Source organism: Lynx canadensis, chromosome C2 (assembly GCF_007474595.2).
Source record: "Lynx canadensis isolate LIC74 chromosome C2, mLynCan4.pri.v2, whole genome shotgun sequence".
Lineage (NCBI taxonomy): Eukaryota > Metazoa > Chordata > Mammalia > Carnivora > Felidae > Lynx > Lynx canadensis.
Window position 1 is genome coordinate 18,179,217 of NC_044311.2, and position 20,084 is coordinate 18,199,300.

General features: G+C 41.2%; 1 protein-coding gene across 3 annotated transcripts in view; it reads left to right on the plus strand.

The window, feature by feature from the left end:
- The window catches only part of THRB (thyroid hormone receptor beta), a 388,663-nt gene extending 369,229 nt beyond the window's left edge, over positions 1-19,434 (plus strand). For all 3 annotated transcript variants that reach the window (XM_030329439.1, XM_030329450.1, XM_030329440.2), the window contains 2 exons: positions 6,918-7,176; positions 14,527-19,434. In XM_030329439.1, coding sequence (XP_030185299.1) covers positions 6,918-7,176; positions 14,527-14,768 — 501 coding nt within the window. In that variant the 3' untranslated portion in view covers positions 14,769-19,434. The remainder of the gene's footprint in view (positions 1-6,917; positions 7,177-14,526) is intronic.
- Positions 19,435-20,084: the final 650 nt, after the last annotated feature.

The following is a 20,084-nucleotide window of genomic DNA, read 5'->3' on the forward strand; positions in this document are numbered from 1 at the left end:
TTATCTCATCTTTAAAATGGGAATCATAATAGTATTTACCTCTCAGAGCTGTTGCAAGGTTTAAATGGGATCATATATATAAAGTGTTTGGATAGTGCCTGGTCCTAAGTATATCCATAAATTTTAGCTGTTAATGCTGCTGCTACTTCCTCTATCACATTACCGTCCTGTCTCTAGCCTTCCTTTTTTAAATCAAGTGGAAAATTTTGCCCTTTGAAAAGCCCCATCAGGTGCCAATCTATTGCTCTTCCCACCTCCAAGGGGGCCCAGAGAGATATCAAATAGAGAAGTCCACACACTGCTGTGAGCCTCTGGGATAAGCTACCCAAGTGATAAGTGAATCTAGCCTCACCTAGAAAGAAGCCGTCTCCTCGCATGGAATGATTCCATCATGCCTTGGCTTCCAGCTCATTTGTGCCTTTGAGTTTGCAATAGTGGGAGCCCAGCTGGGAGACCTCAGACACTGATGCGGATGCTTCTCATTGCCTATTTTGAGCCTCCACAAGAGCCATATCTAGAAGGACAGAGCAGTGGGCTTCAGGAGGCAGGTATCTGATCCCCAGACTTAGCTGAGGAAGAGTGCGTGCCTCCCTCTTCTCCCTCCCCTTTATCCCCCCACTGTTGATGGGGCCAGGGTACCTGACATGCTGGCTGGTAGCCCTGCAGTGGGAGCTATTCATACTCAGAGGAGCTGGTGAGCCCTAGAGAAGGGATTTTGACTTCTGTCTGTGTTGGTATGGAGCTTTCCACGTCTCTGACCATCTTTTTAAAAAATTAGTTATTAAAGTTTGGAAGGTTATTAACAATAACATATTCAAGACATTGATTCATAATAACACCACTTAAAGATAAGCTGCTGCCATTCTGGAGCCTATTTGAGTCTTTTTTCAGTTACGTGTGTGTGTGTGTGTGTGTGTGTGTGTGTGTGTGTGTGTGTGTGTACATGTACCCACATATATTTTTTTTTTTAACATTTATTTATTTTTGAGACAGAGACAGACAGAGCATGAACGGGGGAGGGGCAGAGAGAGAGGGAGACACAGAATCAGAAGCAGGCTCCAGGCTCTGAGCCATCAGCCCAGAGCCTGACGCGGGGCTCGAACTCACGGACCGCGAGATCATGACCTGGCTGAAGTCGGACGCTTAACCGACTGCGCCACCCAGGCGCCCCCCTTACTGGCCAAATATGAAGTATGAAACATATTTATCTACCTTATTGTACTTCCTACTTATGAAACTATGTTTTTACTTTTTGTTAAAGAGTAAAAGGCAGGGGCGCCTGGGTGGCGCAGTCGGTTAAGCGTCCGACTTCAGCCAGGTCACGATCTTGCGGTCCGTGAGTTCGAGCCCCGCGTCAGGCTCTGGGCTGATGATGGCCCAGAGCCTGGAGCCTGCTTCCGATTCTGTGTCTCCCTCTCTCTTTGCCCCTCCCCCGTTCATGCTCTGTCTCTCTCTGTCCCAAAAATAAATAAACGTTGAAAAAAAAAATTAAAAAAAAAAATAAATAAATAAATAAAGAGTAAAAGGCACATATAAAGGTGCAGCCCAATGAATTTTCACATACTCAACACACCCATGTAATTAACACTGAAATAAAGAGACAGAACGTTATAGGGGCACCTGGGTGGCTCAGTCGGGTAAGCGTCCAACTTCAGCTCAGGTCATGATCTCGCAGTTCATAAGTTCAAGCCCCGCCTCGGGCTGTGTGCTCACAGCTCAGAGCCTGGAGCCTGCTTCAGATTCTGTGTCTCCCTCTCTCTCTGCCCCTCCCCTGCTCGCACTCTGTGTCTCTCTCAAAAATAAATAAACATTAAAAAAAAAGAAAAAAGAAAAAAAAAAAGAAAGAAGTGTTGCCATCACCCTGTTAAACCAAACATTTTACCCTCAGCCACAGAACACATCATTTAAGTGTTTTTTCACAGACGAAGTTTTAATGACCACAAACTAAAGAAGAGATCTACAGAATTTAGGTCACCTGTTTTGACTGATCTTCAGCTCATTTCCCATTCTTCACTGATATAAACATTCTACAATAAGCATCCCAGTGCCTATGCCCCGCTCACTGCACTGTTTCCTAAGGGCAAATCTTAGAAGTAGAGTCTAAGGAGTAGGGTATATACACCTTTTAAGGCTTGTGATATGTGTTGCCAAATTGCTCTCAAGAAGGGTGTAGAGCTGTTCCAAGGCTGCTGGGTTCCTCTGACTCTGAGCGTCATCTTTCTTTTTTGCTCATGGGGTTGAGTTCGTTTTCCTTTCTTGGTCCTCTCTCTCTCTCTGGGCTGTGTCCTTTGTCCCCCATCCTAGGTGTGTGAAGAAAAACCCTATTGAGTACACTACCCCTACAACTCGAGCTAGCTTGTTAGTCACATGTTCCCTTTTGAATACCCACCAAAAATGTTTCTTAGAAAAATGTAACACTGACGTACACCAACCATGGAGAGATATTTCAGTGAAAGAAGAAGGGAAAGAAGCCATCTCCACCACTAGTAACAAACACACTTGTGTCCATGGCAAGAGTGAGGGGTCCACATGGAACTTTTCAAGCACAGCTGTGGCAAGCTTCTCCAAGTTCCTTCAGAAGCTTAATCCTGCTTCAAAGTCATGATTCCATCTCTCCTCCAGCCCTGAATTTTGTAGTCTCCAAATTGCAGAAAAAAAAAAAATGGTGGGGAGGGGCTACTTTAACAGCCGACACACATCTGTTTCTGGTGTTGGTGGCCTCCTGAGGACTTTTAGCCCTTTCTCATTCTCTTTAGAACCCCAAAGAAGGAAATGAACTGTGTGGGCCCGTTAGCTTCCTGTGGAGTGGGCTGGAGATCCCAGGTGGTCTGGAGAGCCAGAGCTTTCCTGCCAGAGGCATTTTGGTGCATGTGCTGTTCAAATTGTGCGCACAGTAATTCTGTGCTAAGATCCGTGCCAATCCACCAGCAAGGTTGGTGGACACCCAGGCCTTCAAAAGATCTAAAATCATTGCTGACAAAGCTGCCAAAACACACACTAAGAATCACTTCTGAGGGTCCTGCGTGGCTAAGTCTGTTAAACATCCGACTCTTGATTTTGGCCCAGGTCATGATCTCAGCGTTCGTGGGATCAAGCCCTGCACTGGGCTCTGAGTTGACAATACGGAGCCTGCTTGGGATTTTCTCTCCTCTCTCTCTGCCCCTCCCCTACTCACAATCTTGCTCTCTAAATAAATAAATAAATAAATAAACATAAAAAAGAAAAGAATTACTTCTGGAATGCAGGGCACGGACGTCTTTGCCAATCAGCCCGAGTGCTGCTCTCCTAAGGTGACAGAGAGTCTGTGGGAATGCCCCTGCAACTCTGCCTGCCATGCCCTCTTGCAGCTGCCTCTCAATGAAAGTATTGGGGCAGGTGACTGAGGTTATTTGCCCACATGTTGAAACAAATCTTACCATCATCCTACAAACCCTTCTTTTTTTTGAGAGAGAGAGAGCACGCAAGAGTACAAGCGGGGAAGGGACAGAGGCAGACAGACAGACAGAATCTTAAGCAGACTCCACACCCAGCAAAGAGCCCAACACAGGCCTCTCGATCTCACGACCCTGAGATCGTGACCTAAGCCAAATTCAAGAGTCGGACACTTAACAGACTCAGCCACCCAGGCGCCCAACCTACAGACGTTTCTAAAAGGAAAAGGCATCTGGCCTAGTTTCTAAACCATTGGTTGATTCTTAACAAATACTTATTCAACTTTTGTTTAAATCTGAACCAATTAACAGGAAGTTATAAAAAGAAATCTACTTCATCTAGATTCAGACTTGGCTACAAAGACGCAGCCTGCCCAAGTTTGCATTCTTTATGACAGATTAAAAAAATAAATGGTTTGATCTGATCAGCAATTTCTCTTTGCCATTCTATGCCAGTGGTTCTCAAGAGCGGGGTCCCTGAACCAGCAGCATGAGCATCCTCTGAGAGCTTGGAGAATGCAGAAACTCGGAGGGTGGAACCAGCAATGTATTTAACAAGCCCTCAGGTGACCCTGATGAGGCTGACATTTCCCATGGGCATTAAAGCCAGCCTGTGCCCACTTGGACCAATTCTCCATCTTACTGGTGGAGGATCTATCCAAGCTCAGGGTTTCCCATTGCCTACCATGATCTTGGGCCTGGAATACAAATTAGAACCTAAATAAAAGTAAATCACAGTCATTTTTTTTAATTTTTTTTTTAATGTTTATTTATTTTTGAGACAGAGAGAGACAGAGCATGAACGAGGGAGGGTCAGAGAGAGAGGGAGACACAGAATCTGAAGCAGGCTCCAGGCTCTGAGCTGTCAGCACAGAGCCTGACGCGGGGCCCGAACTCACGGACTGTGAGATCATGACCTGAGCCGAAGTCAGCCGCTTAACCGACTGAGCCACCCAGGCGCCCCCAGTCATTTTTTTTAATGAGTGGAAGGAGAGAATTCCCATGTACATATATTCCAGAACCAAATATGAAATGACTTTTATTCTGTAGAAAAAGCTAAGTAATTTGAAGTTAAATGGTAAGGTGGCTAGGCTGACTTAGCAAAAAATATGAAATGCCCAACATTTTAAATATAATTCAGTAGTATTACCTTCAGTTTTATGTAACAACCTAAACTGAACTAGTCAAGTGTTGCCAAGAGTATTGCCCCAAAAGAGTTTGTACCTGATTTAATGAAAAGATAAAAATTATGTGTGATTTACACATTCATTGCTTATGATAGCTTAGTCATATCCCAAGTATTTCGAAAGAGTGTGTTCTCTTCTTTCTTTGCACTGGATTCTGAAAGATCTAGCTTCAAGTCCTAGCCTCACCCACAAAATACTCATGTGACCCCTTAGCATGTCACTCAACCTCTCGGTGCCTGGATTTCCACTTTTATGAATGAAATTGAAATTAGAATATTCACTTCGCGGTATTGCTGTGACGATTAAATAAGATGACACCTGTAAATCTTAGCATGATGCCCAGTGCATCAAAAATATCCATTAACTAATAGCCTTTCAAGCTATTTTGATGGTGGCTTTTAATCCAACATTCTCTCCTGCCAGAAAGTAAAATTCTGATTTTTTGTTATTTTGCTAACAAAGTTCTTCTTCTTTTTAAGTTTGTTATAAATGCTATCACATCATCACAAATCCTAATTAACAAGACAACCAAATATGCTTAAAATGAGATTACAGAACTGGCAGGGAACTCCAGTGTGTGGAGTAACTCCAGTGCCTGAGGTACTGAGAATACAACCCTGGGAGCCATGAGGTCTGAATTCTAGTTCCACCTCTACCCCTAATTCACTGGGTGACTTTGGGCAAAACTTTTTTTTTTTTCAATATATGAAGTTTATTGTCAAATTGGTTTCCATACAACACCCAGTGCTCATCCCAAAAGGTGGCCTCCTGAATACTCATCACCCACCCTCCCTTCCCTCCCACCCCCCATCAACCCTCAGTTTGTTCTCAGTTTTTAAGAGTCTCTTATGCTTTGGCTCTCTTCCACTCTAAACTCTTTTTTTTTTCCTTCCCCTCCCCCATGGGTTTCTGTTAAGTTTCTCAGGATCCACATAAGAGTGAAAACATATGGTATCTGTCTTTCTCTGTATGGCTTATTTCACTTAGCATCACACTCTCCAGTTCCATCCATGTTGCTACAAAGGGCCATATTTCATTCTTTCTCATTGCCACGTAGTACTCCATTGTGTACATAAACCACAATTTCTTTATCCATTCATCAGTTGATGGACATTTAGGCTCTTTCCATCATTTGTCTATTGTTGAGAGTGCTGCTATAAACATTGGGGTACAAGTCCCCCTGTGCATCAGTACTCCTGTATCCCTTGGGTAAATTCCTAGCAGTGCTATTGCTGGGTCATAGGGTAGCTCTATTTTTAATTTTTTGAGGAACCTCCGCACTGTTTTCCAGAGCGGCTGCACCAATTTGCATTCCCACCAACAGTGCAAGAGGGTTCCCGTTTCTCCACATCCTCTCCAGCATCTATAGTTTCCTGATTTGTTCATTTTAGCCACTCTGACTGACATGAGGTGATATCTCAGTGTGGTTTTGATTTGTATTTCCCTGATGAGGAGCGACGTTGAGCATCTTTTCATGTGCCTGTTGGCCATCTGGATGTCTTCTTTAGAGAAGTGTCTATTCATGTCTTCTGCCCATTTCTTCACTGGATTATTTGTTTTTCGGGTGTGGAGTTTGGTGAGCTCTTTATAGATTTTGGATACTAGCCCTTTGTCCGATATGTCATTTGCAAATATCTTTTCCCATTCTGTTGGTTGCCTTTTAGTTTTGTTGGTTGCTTCCTTTGCTGTGCAGAAGCTTTTTATCTTCATGAGGTCCCATTAGTTCATTTTTGCTTTTAATTCCCTTGCCTTTGGGGATGTGTCAAGTAAGAAATTGGGCAAAGCTTTTACATCTCTGGGCCTCAGGGGTAACGTGCATCTATAAGCAACCTTTCCCTTTTGTGCCTTTTGAGAGACCTACAAGGAGCAAACTTGCTTCAAAAATCAAATCCAGCTAAAGAGTAGAGTCTGCTGTTGGCTTGTTAGAACTATGAGAAAATTAGGTAAGTTTAACATAAACCGTGTTCTCAAGCAGTTATCAGTTGGTGTTAGGATACAAACCTCCAGAGTAAGGGATTATGAGCACAATCTCGCACATGACCGTAATCCCAGTTAGAGATCTATATCCATCACAAAAGAAATGCAAACTACTGAGGTTAAAGTTGGTGACCAATTTGGAGCGTGAAGAATGGTTGTTGAAAGCCTGCAGCCAAGTAGGAAGGGAAAAGCCATAGCCTCAAAGAGTACAGGAGCGACATTGATCGCAGGATGTTGTCCCTGTTGCTATTAAAATACTGCATGTTATTCCTTACTGACATTTGTGCACTTGTTCTTGCTGACGTGGGCTGATTTTTTTCAGCTGCCATGTGAAGACCAGATAATCCTCCTCAAAGGCTGCTGCATGGAGATCATGTCCCTTCGCGCTGCTGTGCGCTATGACCCAGAAAGTGAGACTTTAACCTTGAATGGGGAAATGGCAGTGACGCGGGGCCAGCTGAAGAATGGGGGTCTTGGGGTGGTGTCGGACGCCATCTTTGACCTGGGCATGTCACTGTCTTCTTTCAACCTGGATGACACAGAAGTAGCTCTCCTTCAGGCTGTCCTCCTGATGTCTTCAGGTGAGTACTCCCAGACTCATTATTGGGCAACGAAAGAGCTTTTGCTTATCTGGTGCTAATTCAAATCACTTGATGAGTTTCCAGTCCATCCCCCCCCCCCCCGTCCCCACCGCTGCTTTAGCTGCAAAATCATAGCTTATCCTCTTTCAGCAATTAGGGATTTGCCAGTGAACTGGGAACTGAAGGAGGGTGTCAGGTATCTGATGCTTCCTGCAATCTCCCAGCGTAGTAGAAGGACCCAAATGAGTCCTTTTAAAGACTCTATGAGATGATCCACCTTCAACAGACACTACCCAGCCTGACCTATGGTAGTTGGCCAACTCTGCCTCCTTCTGGCTTATTACACAGGGTATGGGTATGAGTGACTACACCATTCTGTATTAAGTTCTGGTTGAGGAAAATTGGTTTATGGCTTAGCTACAGCTTAAGTTTATTGCTATATAGCATATTACCCGAAAATTTAGTGGCTTAAAGCATCCAAGATGGCAGAGGTTGGGGCTGAGACATCAAACACAGCTGTAGGCCGCCATGCATCCTCTCTACTGGCAGGCTAGCTGAACTCCTACGTGGCTAGAGGATTCCAAGGAGAGCTCCAAGCACACGAAGGCAGAAAGTGCAGACGTCTTAAGTCCCAGGTTTAAGTCATATAGCATCACTTCTGCCGCGTTGTGTTGGTCCAAACAAGGCCCAGCACCAGTCCAGAGTCAAGAGCCCACCTCTAGATGGGAGGAACGGCAAAGAACCTACAACCAGCTCTAACCTGCCTAGAGCTCATGATCAAGGCCTCAGACTCCTTCCACAAAGAGTAGATGACAATGCTGAGACTTTTTTTTTTCTTCAGAGATCGTGTCATAATAAATACGAAATGCAAAATACATCAAACTCTTCAAAGGAAGCTAGTCTTTAAATAGAAGGCAGTTTCAGAGGCACCCTGTGCGTTTTCAGAGCACCCTCAGTTAAGCTGAGGGTCACTCTGCATGACAGCTGTCAGCTTAACTTATCCATATCTCCCTCTGGACTGTTTATTTCTTGGAGACAGAAATATGTCTAATTACAATTAGGCCAGTGTTCAGAATTTGAAAAATGTTTATGGGATAAATGACTAAATAGATGGGTAAATTATCAGTCACAAGTACCATGAGAACCCTTAATAGAGTCCATGCTTCCTAGTTAACTCAGTAGAATTCCTTTTTTCTTTTTTGAAGCTCATCTTGAAATTTATTTGCTACAAAAAATTTAGGTATGGCAGACTTTTTTTAAAAAAATCTTTTTATTATGGAAAGTCTCAAACATAAACATAAGTATAGAATAGCATAATGGGGGCACCTGGGTGGCTCAGTAGGTTAAGCATCCAACTCTTGACTTTGGCTCCAGTCATGATCTCACAGTTCATTGGATTGAGCCCCGCATCAGGATTCCCAAGCCCCTCTTGGGATTCTCTGTCTCCTTCTCTCTCTGCCTCTCTCTCTCTCAAATAAATAAATAAACATTAAAAAAAAAAAAAAAAAACAGGAAAAGAATAGCATAACGAACCGTGCTGTATGCTGTGGTGGACAAGCTCTAGGGTGCCCCCCATGACCCCCACCTTCTGATGTTTACACCCTTGTACAATCCCCTCCCACTGAGTGTGCACAGAACCTGTGACTTGCTTCAACAGAATACAATGAATTCACTGTCACCCCCATGCAATTCGGTTACATTATGTTATAAAAGATTCCCTCTGGCTAACAGGCTTGCCCTAGAGACTCTGCTTGCTGCCTAGATGAAGTAAGCTGCCATGCTGGGAAAGCTCACATGACAGGGATCTGCTTGTGGCCTCTCGGAGCTGAGGGAAGTCTCTAGTCAACAGCCAGTGAGAAGCCCAGGCCCTTCGTCCTAAAGAAATAAAATGGATGGGGCACCTGGGTGTCTCAGTCAGTTAAGCATCCGACTCTTGATTTTGACTCATGATCTCGAGGTTTGTGAGTCGAGCCCCACACTGAGCTCCATACTGACAGTTCAGAGCCTGCTTGGGATTCTTTCTCTCTCCCTCTCTCTCTTTCCCTCCCCGACTTGCTCGCAGATGCTCTCTCTCTCTCTCTCTCTCTCTCTCTCTCTCTCTCTCCCCCTCTCTCTCTCAAAATAAGTCAACAAAAAAAAATTTTTTTAAAGAAAGAAAATGGGTAACCCCTTTCCTTTGGGTTTCAGTATCCCTTAAAATAAGGAAATTGAACTAAATAAGTGGGAATTATATTCTGGAGGGGGATTCAAGGTAATTGTTAGTGAAATTGTAGTGGTACAAAGAATTTTAAATAACATTGAGCCACATAGTGAGAAAGCTATTTCTTTTACAGTTTTCTTTCTAGTTATATCTCCTTCTAAATAAGGCAAGGAGAGAGATTCATTTTGGTGCCAGTCTATCCCGAATGCCTAACACTTACTGACCTCCCTGTATAACAGAGCGGATCTCAGTCTTCAGCAAGAATCTTTAGCTAAAGTTTAATAAAGGTGGGGCACCTGCACTGACAGCTCAAAACCTGGAGCCTGCTTCGGATTCTGTGTCTCCCTCTCTCTCTGCCCCTCCCCTGCTCATGCTCTGTCTCTCTCAAAAATAAATAAACATTAAAAAAATAATTAATAAATAAGTTTAATAAAGGTTTCTGTCACACACCCTGTTTTTACGGCTATCTTCTAAGTACGGCAAATGGATTTTTATTTACTGAATAATATGTTTCCCCTGTAGTGAGTTAATTTTAACAGATTGTTAAACAAATAATCTCAGTAAAGTAAATAAAGGGAGTATTTGAGAAGGCAAAAATTGTGATACCAAACCCTGTCAAACACTTAACTGGGCGATTCTTCCCCATCCTCTGATTCTGATGATGCTGTCACTGCTGGAGAGCCACGTGACATACTTAAAAACCTTTTAAAAATCTTCTCCACCCTAATGGCCTGGGAACTTTTCATTAATACTGCCAACACCAGAAAAATATTACAAGACACTTTACAGTTGGCAAATGATAGCTACATATCCGTGCTCCACGGCTCCAGCCGTCCTCAGTATTGTCTTCTAAGCCTCATTGTTTTGTCTGGCATTACAATGACACAGTATCTTAGGGCTTTTCCACAAAGCCTTCTCCAGGAGCTGCTACCAGCTGGAGACCACTGGTCCTGCAGTGATGAGCGGAGAGCTAAAATGGACATGATCCCAAGGACACAGCTTTGAGAAATTCTGTCTTAAAGAGTTAAAGACACTCTTTGACCTTTAAAATATTCCTTCATAAACATGCTTAATACCACTTGAACATGATCAAAATGTCCATTCATTTTCTCTGTGTCAATTACATGACCACCTTATCTTTATCTCTTATCAAAGGACAGAATTTTAAGGCCACAAAACGCGGGTTATTTTTTTCCCTTTGAAGGAGTACATCCAGAGCAGTATTATGTTGCTTTTCTACTTGGATCAAAAGGCGAAGGATCCTGTGGAGAATTCTTCTGGCATACTCAAAGAAAGAGAGAAGGCAGGGGTGAGAGAGAGAGAGAGAGAGAGAGATTGAGGAGATCCACAAAACAGCAGCATCAAATACAAAAGACACAAAATAAAAATGCACAAATTGCATTTCAAGCCAAATAGGGGATTCCAAAAGCCCATGTATTTTGTTTAAACACAGAAGTGGATTGAGACACTAGTGCTGAGCCTTCCTTTCAGATTAAGCAGAATCCTGTTTTGATTTTTACTGATACAAATACTTCAATAACTGGACACTTAAAGTGTGAACTTACTCGATCAGAGCCACAAAGAGAAAACTGGAAAGAACTGGGCAGCAGGGCGGTAGGGCTCCCTGGAGCTATATGAGGAATCCATCCTGGTTTATAAATTATTTTTTAACATTTTTTATTGAGTTATAATTGACATATAACATTGTACTAGTTTCAGATGTACAACAGAATGATTTGATATTTGTATACATTGCCAAATGATCACAATAAGTCTGGATAACATCTGTCCCCATATATGGTTACAAAATTTTTTCCACTGTGATGAAGGCTTTTTTTTTAATAGTTTTTTTTTAAGATTATTTATTTATTTTGAGAGAGAGGGAGTGTGTGTGAGCAGGGAAGGGGCAGAGATAGAGGAAGAGAAAGAATAGCAAGTAGGCTCCATACCAACAGCACAGAGCCCAACATGGGGCTCGATCCCATGAACTGTGAGATCATGACCTGAGCCAAAGTCAATAGTTGGACACTCAACTGACTGAACTATCCAGGCACCCCTCTCCTGTGATTAGGACTTTTAAGATCTACTCTCTAAGCAACTTTTAAGTATGCAATAGAGTATCGTTAACTATAGTCATCATACTGTACATTACACTTCCATGACTTATCTTATAACTAGAAGTTTATAGTTTAGACTCCCTTCACCCATTAAGCCCAGCCCAGCCCACACCCTCTGGCAACCTCCAATCTGTGCTCTGTTTCTACGAGCTTGGTTTTGTTTGTTTGTTTGTTTGTTTGTTTTTAGACTTCACATATAAGATGATACGGTATTTGTCTTTCTCTAACTTACTTCCCTTAGCATAATGTCCTCAGGGTCCATCAATGTTGTTGCAAATGTCAAGATTTCATTCATTTTTTATGGCTGAATTCCATTAGATGTGAGATATAGATAGATAGATAGATAGAGCTATATCTATGCCTATACCTATACCTATATCTATATCTATATCACATCTTTTATATCCATTTGTCCACCAATGGACACTTAGGTTCTTTCCATATCTTGGCTATTGTAAATAATGCTACAATGAACATGAGGTACATATATCTTTCCAAGTTCGTGCTTTTGTTTTCTTTGGATAAATACCCAGTAGTGGAATTACTGGATCATATGGTAATTCTATTTTTAATTTTTTTTTTTTTTTGAGGAAACTCCATACCGTTTTCCAGACTGGCTGCACCAATTTGCTTTCCTAGCAATAGTGCACAACATTTGTTATCTCTCGTCTTTTTGATAAATGGCTATTCTAACAGGTGTGAAGTGATATGTCATTGCAATTTTGATTTGCATTTCCCTGATGATTAGTGATCTTGAACAACTTTAGATTTGCCTGTTGGCCATCTGTATGTCTTCTTCAGAAAAATGTCTCTTCAGATCCTCTGCCCAGTTTTTAATCAGTTGTGGGGTTTTTTGCTATTGAGTTGTAGGGGTTCTTTTTATATTTTGGATATTAACCCCTTATCATATATATGGTTTGAAAATACTTTCTCCCATTCCATAGGTTCCTTTTCATTTTGTTGATGGTTTCCTTTGCTCTGCAGGTTTTTCATTTGATGTAGTCCCACTTTATTTTTGCTTTTGTTGCCTTTGCTGTTGGAGTCAGATCCAAAACAATCATCACCAAGACTAATGTAAAGCAGCTTACCATCTATGTTTTCCTCCAGGAATTTTATCATTTTAGGTCTTACATTCAAGTCTTTATTCTGTTTTGAGTTAATTTTTGTATACGGTGTAAGATAGGAGTCTAGTTTCATTCTTTTGCTTATGGCTATCTACTCTTCTTACTTCTTACTCATTTACTAAAGAGACTACGCTTTCTTCATTGTGTATTCTTGGTTCCTTTGTCATAAATTAATTGACCATATATTAATGAGTGTATTCCTGGGCTATCTATTCCATTCCATTGAACTTTGTGTCTGTTTTTATACCAATACCATACTGTTTTGATTACTATAGCTTTGTAATATAGTTTGAAATCAGACAGCATGATGCCTCCAGCTTTGTTCTTTTTTCTCAACAATGCTTTGGTTTTTCTGGGTCTTTTATGTCTCCATACAAATTTTAGGATTGTTTGTCCTATTTCTGTGAAATAGGAATTGAAAAATGTCATTGAAATTTTGATAGGGATTGCACTGAATCTATAGACAGCTTTGGGTAGTATGGACATTTTAACAATATTAATTATTCCAATCCATGCATACAGAATATCTTTCCATTTATTTGTGTCTCCTTCCATTTCTTTTATCAATGTCTTACAGTATTCACAGTATAGGTATTTTACTTCCTTGGTTAACTTTATTGCTATGTATTTCATTCTTTTGGACGCTATTGTAAATGGGTTTGTGTTCCTTCATTTCTCTTCCTGATAATTCATTATTAGCTTATAGAAAGAAAACAGATTTTTGTATATTGATCTTGTATCCTGCAACTTTACTGAATTTATTTATAATTCTAACAGTTTTTTGGTGAACTCTTGGTTTTCTCTATATAATATCATGTCATCTGCAAATAGTGACAGTTTTACTTCTTCCTTTCCAATTTGGATGCCTTTTATCTCTTTTTCTTGCTTACTGGTTCTGACTAGAACTTCCAATACCATGTGGAATATAGAGGTGAGGGTGGGAATCCTTGCTTGTTCCTGATCTTAGAGGAAAAGCTTTAAGCCTTTCACTGTTGAATATGATGTTAGCTGTGGGCTTGTCATACATGGCCTTTAGTATGTTAAGGTACCTTCCCTCTGTACCCACTTTTGTAACCTAAGTGTTTGTAGCCTGGATGTTCCCCAGTCATCTAGCCTTCTCATGACATCCCTTTATCTTTTGTGTGAAATTGCCTTGAGTCCCCTCCCCATATATTATGGAAGGCCAGCAGTCCTCCCAAGACTTGGGAAGATTTCTTGGTCATTACATGGTCATGGTCTCCTCTAGCTCCAACTTCCCAATGTAATTCGTCCTTACTCCGCACGGGGCAATGCTAGCTTCTTTTCTTTTCATTTAATTCCCCAAAACACCCCAACACAAGGCTGCTACAGGTAGCAGTTTTATTAACTGTATTAGAGAAGGGAAGGAGTGCTTCATTACAGGAGGTAAACAACTAAAATTGGAGATTGTACTTCTTTGTCTTCATGAGAATTTATTATCTGACACTCTTCCTTTGGCATTCAGGCCTCCTGCAATGTTTCCAATCTCTTCTCACATCTCCCCTTCTCTGCATGTCCATGCTTGTCTTCCCCTTTCTGCCAGAAAGCCAGTGGAAACTCAAAATCTTTCCCTTATTATGCACAATATTTCAACTCTGTAGGTGAGGCTTCTCCTATGAGGGAGGCATAGCCATTTCCAACCAAGGAGGTGATGTGGCTAACCCAGAGATATTTATCTGAACAAAGCATCAACTCCTTTTATGTAAATTATGACACTTTCCTGGTACCATTGGTTCTTAATGCCCCAGAGTTCATGTTATATCCATGCTCATTCCTAGGAGTTGATAGGTCCCCAGATCTGTCCACTTCACACTAAAGGGCTTAAAATGGACAAAGCAAACCTTCTCCTTTCCATTTCTGAATTAACATCCATCTTCTTGCTTCCCCTCAGACCGCCCAGGGCTCGCCTGTGTTGAAAGAATAGAAAAATACCAAGATAGTTTCCTGCTGGCCTTTGAACACTATATCAATTACCGAAAACATCATGTGACACACTTTTGGCCAAAGCTCCTGATGAAGGTGACAGACCTGAGGATGATTGGAGCCTGCCATGCCAGCCGCTTCCTGCACATGAAGGTGGAATGCCCCACGGAACTCTTTCCCCCATTGTTCTTGGAAGTGTTCGAGGATTAGACTGACTGACTTCATTCTCATAATTCCTACAGCACTACTGGGTGTCATTTCATTCCATTGCCTAGCTCTTTTTTGTTTGTTCCTTTGTTTCTTTGTGTTGGGAGAGACTGGGGGTAAAGGGAGGTAGTCCTTAGCATAGACATGGATGAAATTGCCCCTTGAATGCGGGTACTTGTAACTATTGCATTTTGTTCTCCAGTCCTTTGATGTGAATGCTTTGAAGGTTTTACAGTTGTGGAGGTGGGGTGGGGACAATCATTAATTCACCAGCACCAAGCCATCACCAGCTCCCATCTGTCCCTGGTCAGAGACTCAAGCAAGCAAAATGGCGTGGCAGAAGACTAATGAAGCCTTAAAACCAAGATAATATGGTCATCTTGATCCAGCCCTGATTTTTGCAGGGCTCAAATTAGCACGGCACAGACCAACTTTGGTTAGATGTGGCTTTCAGCTTTCTAGGGAAAGATCTGAACTTATTTTTATCTATTCAAGAGCACGCTGTTTTCCTCACCCTTCATTCTCTCCTGGCAGCATAACCTGGAATGTATAGGAATATTTGTTCCTGAAAAATCAGCTGTCCTTTCACTATAATTTTTATAATCCTATGATTTAATTCAAGTTATAAAAGGGTGTGACTCAAAGATATGCAGGTATTTGACTGACTGAGGCCAACAAGGGAAACGATTTTCCTCAGTGAGCCCAAAGAAATTAGAAAACTTTACTTAACTAATGTCAGTGACTCAACAGTTTCCAAAAATTCACATAGTCTTACCTCATAGTAAGGAAGGCTTCTTTACAGTTTAGGCTCAGAGAAAATTTCCACAGAAATCAAACCTATTTACAGAGTGTTGTCACTTTTCAATGACATCTGATCTGTCATCTCCCAAACTCCTGAAGTTATTTAATCCTGATTGCATCTTTGCTGAGCTGACAACAGATTTCCCTACGGATTAAATCTTCTAATCAAGGAGAGATAACAAGCTGAATTTTGAGCCTTGTTCTGGAGGAATTCTGAGGCAAGATTAGTGTGGTACATTCTGAGTTGAAGGAAGTGCAGTGTTCTGAGAGTCTCTTCATGTACTGATGGTTCCTTTTGGTCTTAGATCCTCAAGCTCTTTGCTCTACACACAAATGTTTCCAAGTCCCCTTTTCCCTCTCTCAGGCCTGACTATCACTGATCAAAGCCTGGTCTGGACACCGACCCACTCTGCCTCTCTTACAGCATTGCCCTGACAGATAACTCACAGAAAATACCTGCAGCCCACATACACGAACCTCACTCACCTTCCCTACCTAGCCCTCCTCCCTGATGACAAATGCTGGAGTAGGTTGTGCCCAGAAAACCCATGGTGATCCCCGATCATTTCAACTTCAAAAAATGGGCAAAGAATGTACCCAGGCAACTGAATGTATCTTGTTCTTCACTGGCATAGTAGACACAAACCATTCCTTTACCTGCCTTGAACTGCCTTATCCTGGAAATATTGGGGAAAATAAGCCATATCAGTGAGATTTACCTAAAAAAACAAAGGAATGCAAGTCACTGTGAAAACCAAGTGGACTAATTCTTTTTTAACTTGCCCAGAAGTCAGGACACCTGAGTTCTAGTTTGTGCTCTGTCAAACTGGTGGTTTTGTAACCTTGGGTCTTGGTTTTCTCAGCTGAGAGAAAGTCATGAACTTTAAAATCCTTCCCATCCTTACTAGTGTACTGATTTCTGGGGGGAAAAATCTATTCCTTTTTGATGGTTTCTTTCATAATTCAAATTTTTAGCTTTACTTAACTTTATTAGAAATTATGGCCCTTTAACAGTTAGGGAATGCATATTTGGTATTGAGTCAAAATACAAATTTGACATACTACTCATCAAGTATGTAGAGAAAAGCAGGATGGCCTTGGAAAAAGGAGAGGAACAGCACTGAAAAACCTTAGTGTGACTGGGAATAATCTGGAAGGAAAAATATATGTTTAATGTGTGAAAGCTACTGGCTTCCCAGGAAGAGGAAACAAGACTATCACTATGGAACTAGCTAAGCAAAGAAAGGAAGTAGGGGAAGATAAAGTTTGTCTTTATCTACAGACTGTTTTGTTTTGTTTTGTTTTCTCTAAGCCAGTCTCTAGCCAGTCTCCTGAAGCCCTCGCTGTGTTAGCAATTCAGCTCCCTCTGTTGACTCTCCTTGGAGAAGTACTCTTTGAAACAATGCTGAATCACCTTCTACGCTCCAGGGTAACTCTGAGAAGCTCTGTGGTGAGGGGCAAGTTTTCTCTCAGAAGGGAATGGGAGGAAGGCAAGTAGGAAGGGTACTGGAGGGTTCACAGACCCCTTGGGCATCAAGCCCTCCGGGGACAGCTTCCTCAATTTGTTTGACAGAGATTCTGAAGTATATGAGATACACCCAGACTCAAATACAAGTACAGAGCCAGGTCTAAGGCTAAATCTGAATGCTTTGGGGATTAACCATGGCTGGGCATTGGCCAAATGGGACAGTGTATCTACAGTAATCCAGCTAGCTCCAAGTAAATTTATGTTTGATCCTCAGTTCCTAAAATGAGTGCCTTAAAAAGGCAAACTACTGATCTGAAACTCTTGTTGAAGGCTGAATACTTTATGTTGAGCAGGACGCTCCTTAAAGTACTTCAGTTTGAAGGGAAAGGCTGTAAGGACTCTAAGGATCATGACCCTGGGGTCAAAATGATTCATTTCTTCTGTAACTGGTTGAGGTACTTAGTGCATCTCAAGACTCCATCTCATAAAACTCAATCAGGAGGGATTTACTCTGGATTTTTTTTTAAACATTTTTTCTTATATTGTCCGGGCTTTCAAATCAAGTGTGAACCTGATTGAAACCCCTCACGGAGGGGAGACATCCCAGTGAAGGAGAACATATCTGTACAACTGGGATTCTTATTTATGAATCATTTAATTTCGGGGGGATGAGTGGTGTGGGGTGTGTGTGTGGGTGGGTGGTCGTGTGTGTGTGTTTGTAATCCTCAAGTGTACTTTACTCTTCAATTTAGATGTGCAGTATTTCCAGAAATAGTGAAAAAAAAAAAAATAAGATCTTTTCTTCTTTATGATTCTGCTGAACACACTACGTGCTGCCTCAGAGCTTTTTCTAGTCAAATGAGCCTCGGTCCTCAATGACGTGCTTGCCGTGTTGATGCCTCAGCCCAGTGATACCCCCCTTCACCCGTGCCCTACACGACACCTCTTCCGTTGGCAGTGCGGTCGTCAGTCATCGGAGTGGACCGCCAGGCTCGGCTCTGCTCCAGCAACGCCATTCTCAATTGCTCTTCTGTGGACAGGTGCCTAAGTCTTGGCCCCTCCACCACACTAAGCCCCCAACAGACTCAGCCTCCATGGAACTGCTGAGCACCCTCAAAGCATGTCATTGTCAGTGATACACTTTTCTTCTATGGAACTCTAACCTATTCGTGTCATATTGACCTTCTGATGCATGAGTCATAAATTATGAAATCGGTCTTATGGTTTTTGAAATGTAGCCAGCGTTTGTAAGGCTAAACCTTTTTCACAAACGGAATTTAAGTGAATAACCAAGCCGCAGTTATTCTCCAGAAGGAGAGTGCTTACAGACATTTGAATCTCTTTGCCCTTTCCAACAGCTACGGCATCAGGTTCTAAAATAAGCTTGTAATTTTTCCTGTTATTTTAATAATATGGAAATATTAGCATAGTGTTTCTTTTGATAGTGATAGACTATAATCCATATTTAAATTTTATAGAGAAGAAATTTTATTGTACTGTGATGTAGATATTTATTATCCAGGTAAGGATTTGCCCGGTGTGTATTTTTTACAATTGAAACATTTTACTTTAATCTTTAAAAAAAAAAAAAAAAAACATTAAAAACACACACACACACAAAAAAAACCAGACTAGGGGGAAAAAAGGTTTGGCCTTATCACAGAATTTTTACTGTGCTGTATAAATGTTTGCAAACGCAAAAAGTGTGCATTTCTAGTGTGTTTCCACATTAATTAATGCCGCCTTCAAGAGCAGTATCGTGCAGGTAAAACGCTGTTTGTGGCTTTCTGTTGCACAGTTAAAGCTGACCCACCTTATGCACAAGACAATCAAATATAAATCTGTCCTCCTCAGGATGCAGACAATACTCATGTAAATTACGGAGCACAATGTAAGACAAAAGACACTTTATTTAATTACACAGGTATTATTGATATAAAAGATGTAAGGGCATAAATGAACTGACATTACTCCTTTATTTTGGTTCTTCCTAATTAACTTGGCATTTTTCATCTGATTATACAGCCAAGTTATTTCTCTATGCTTTCTCCAGAGAAAACACATTTCCTGCCCCCCCCCATAATGTTTTCATGCCCTGAGAATCAGAAAAATGCTACAGAATAGGAAAAGATTTACAGTCATTGGAAGATAATGTGTTTTGCAAACAGTGTTAAGTGATATTGCTAGGTTGGTAATATTTTTTTCAGCCTAAAACTCTGTTAAAATCTGTGATCAAAAATGTTTTAAACTATCCAAAAAGAAAATTTGTATATTTGGGAAAAATGAATTTTTACATAGCTTTTGTATGCAGATATTAAATTGTAATTATGAATATAGTGGGCATAGATAAACTCATAAGCTTCAATTCTAAAAAAGAAAAAAAGAAAAAGCTTACAACGATATACGTGCCTGTCTCTTTCTTTAAATATTATTTTCTAAATAGACACAGGGTTGCCTGCTCTTCTCACCTCAGCTGCTTCCAAAGGGAGGAAAACAGGGATATAAGGGCATTTATTTCATAAACATCTACTAGAAAAAACAAATTTCCTTGGGAGGAGGGCATGGAGGTAGGAGGGAGAAGACGGGGGAGTGCCTTTTCTGAAGGGGCCACAAAGATGGTGTAAGGAGGGAAGAAATAAATTTTTGCAGCTCAAGGACTATATTCATTCATCTTACCTCAAAATGTTCCAAAATATTATTAATGGAATTATACTAATCTCAGCTATCAACATAGATCTCTATCCCCATTACTCTGAACACATGTTAATTAGGACTATTTCTATGATGAGTACCAAAAAGCTAAATCAAACTGACTTAAGCATAAATGGAATTTATTTACTATATCTGAAAACTTCAGGCTTCAGGCATGGCTGGATCTGAGTGCTCCATCAGTATTGTCAGGAGATACCCCTTTTCATATCTCTGTGTAGATTTTCCTCTATAGAAATATCCTCCATGTAGATTTCCTGCTCACACAGCCTTTTATCTTATGGTGGCCTGCATTACCTCCAAGATTAGCCATAAATCTTCAAACCAACAGAAATAGTGTT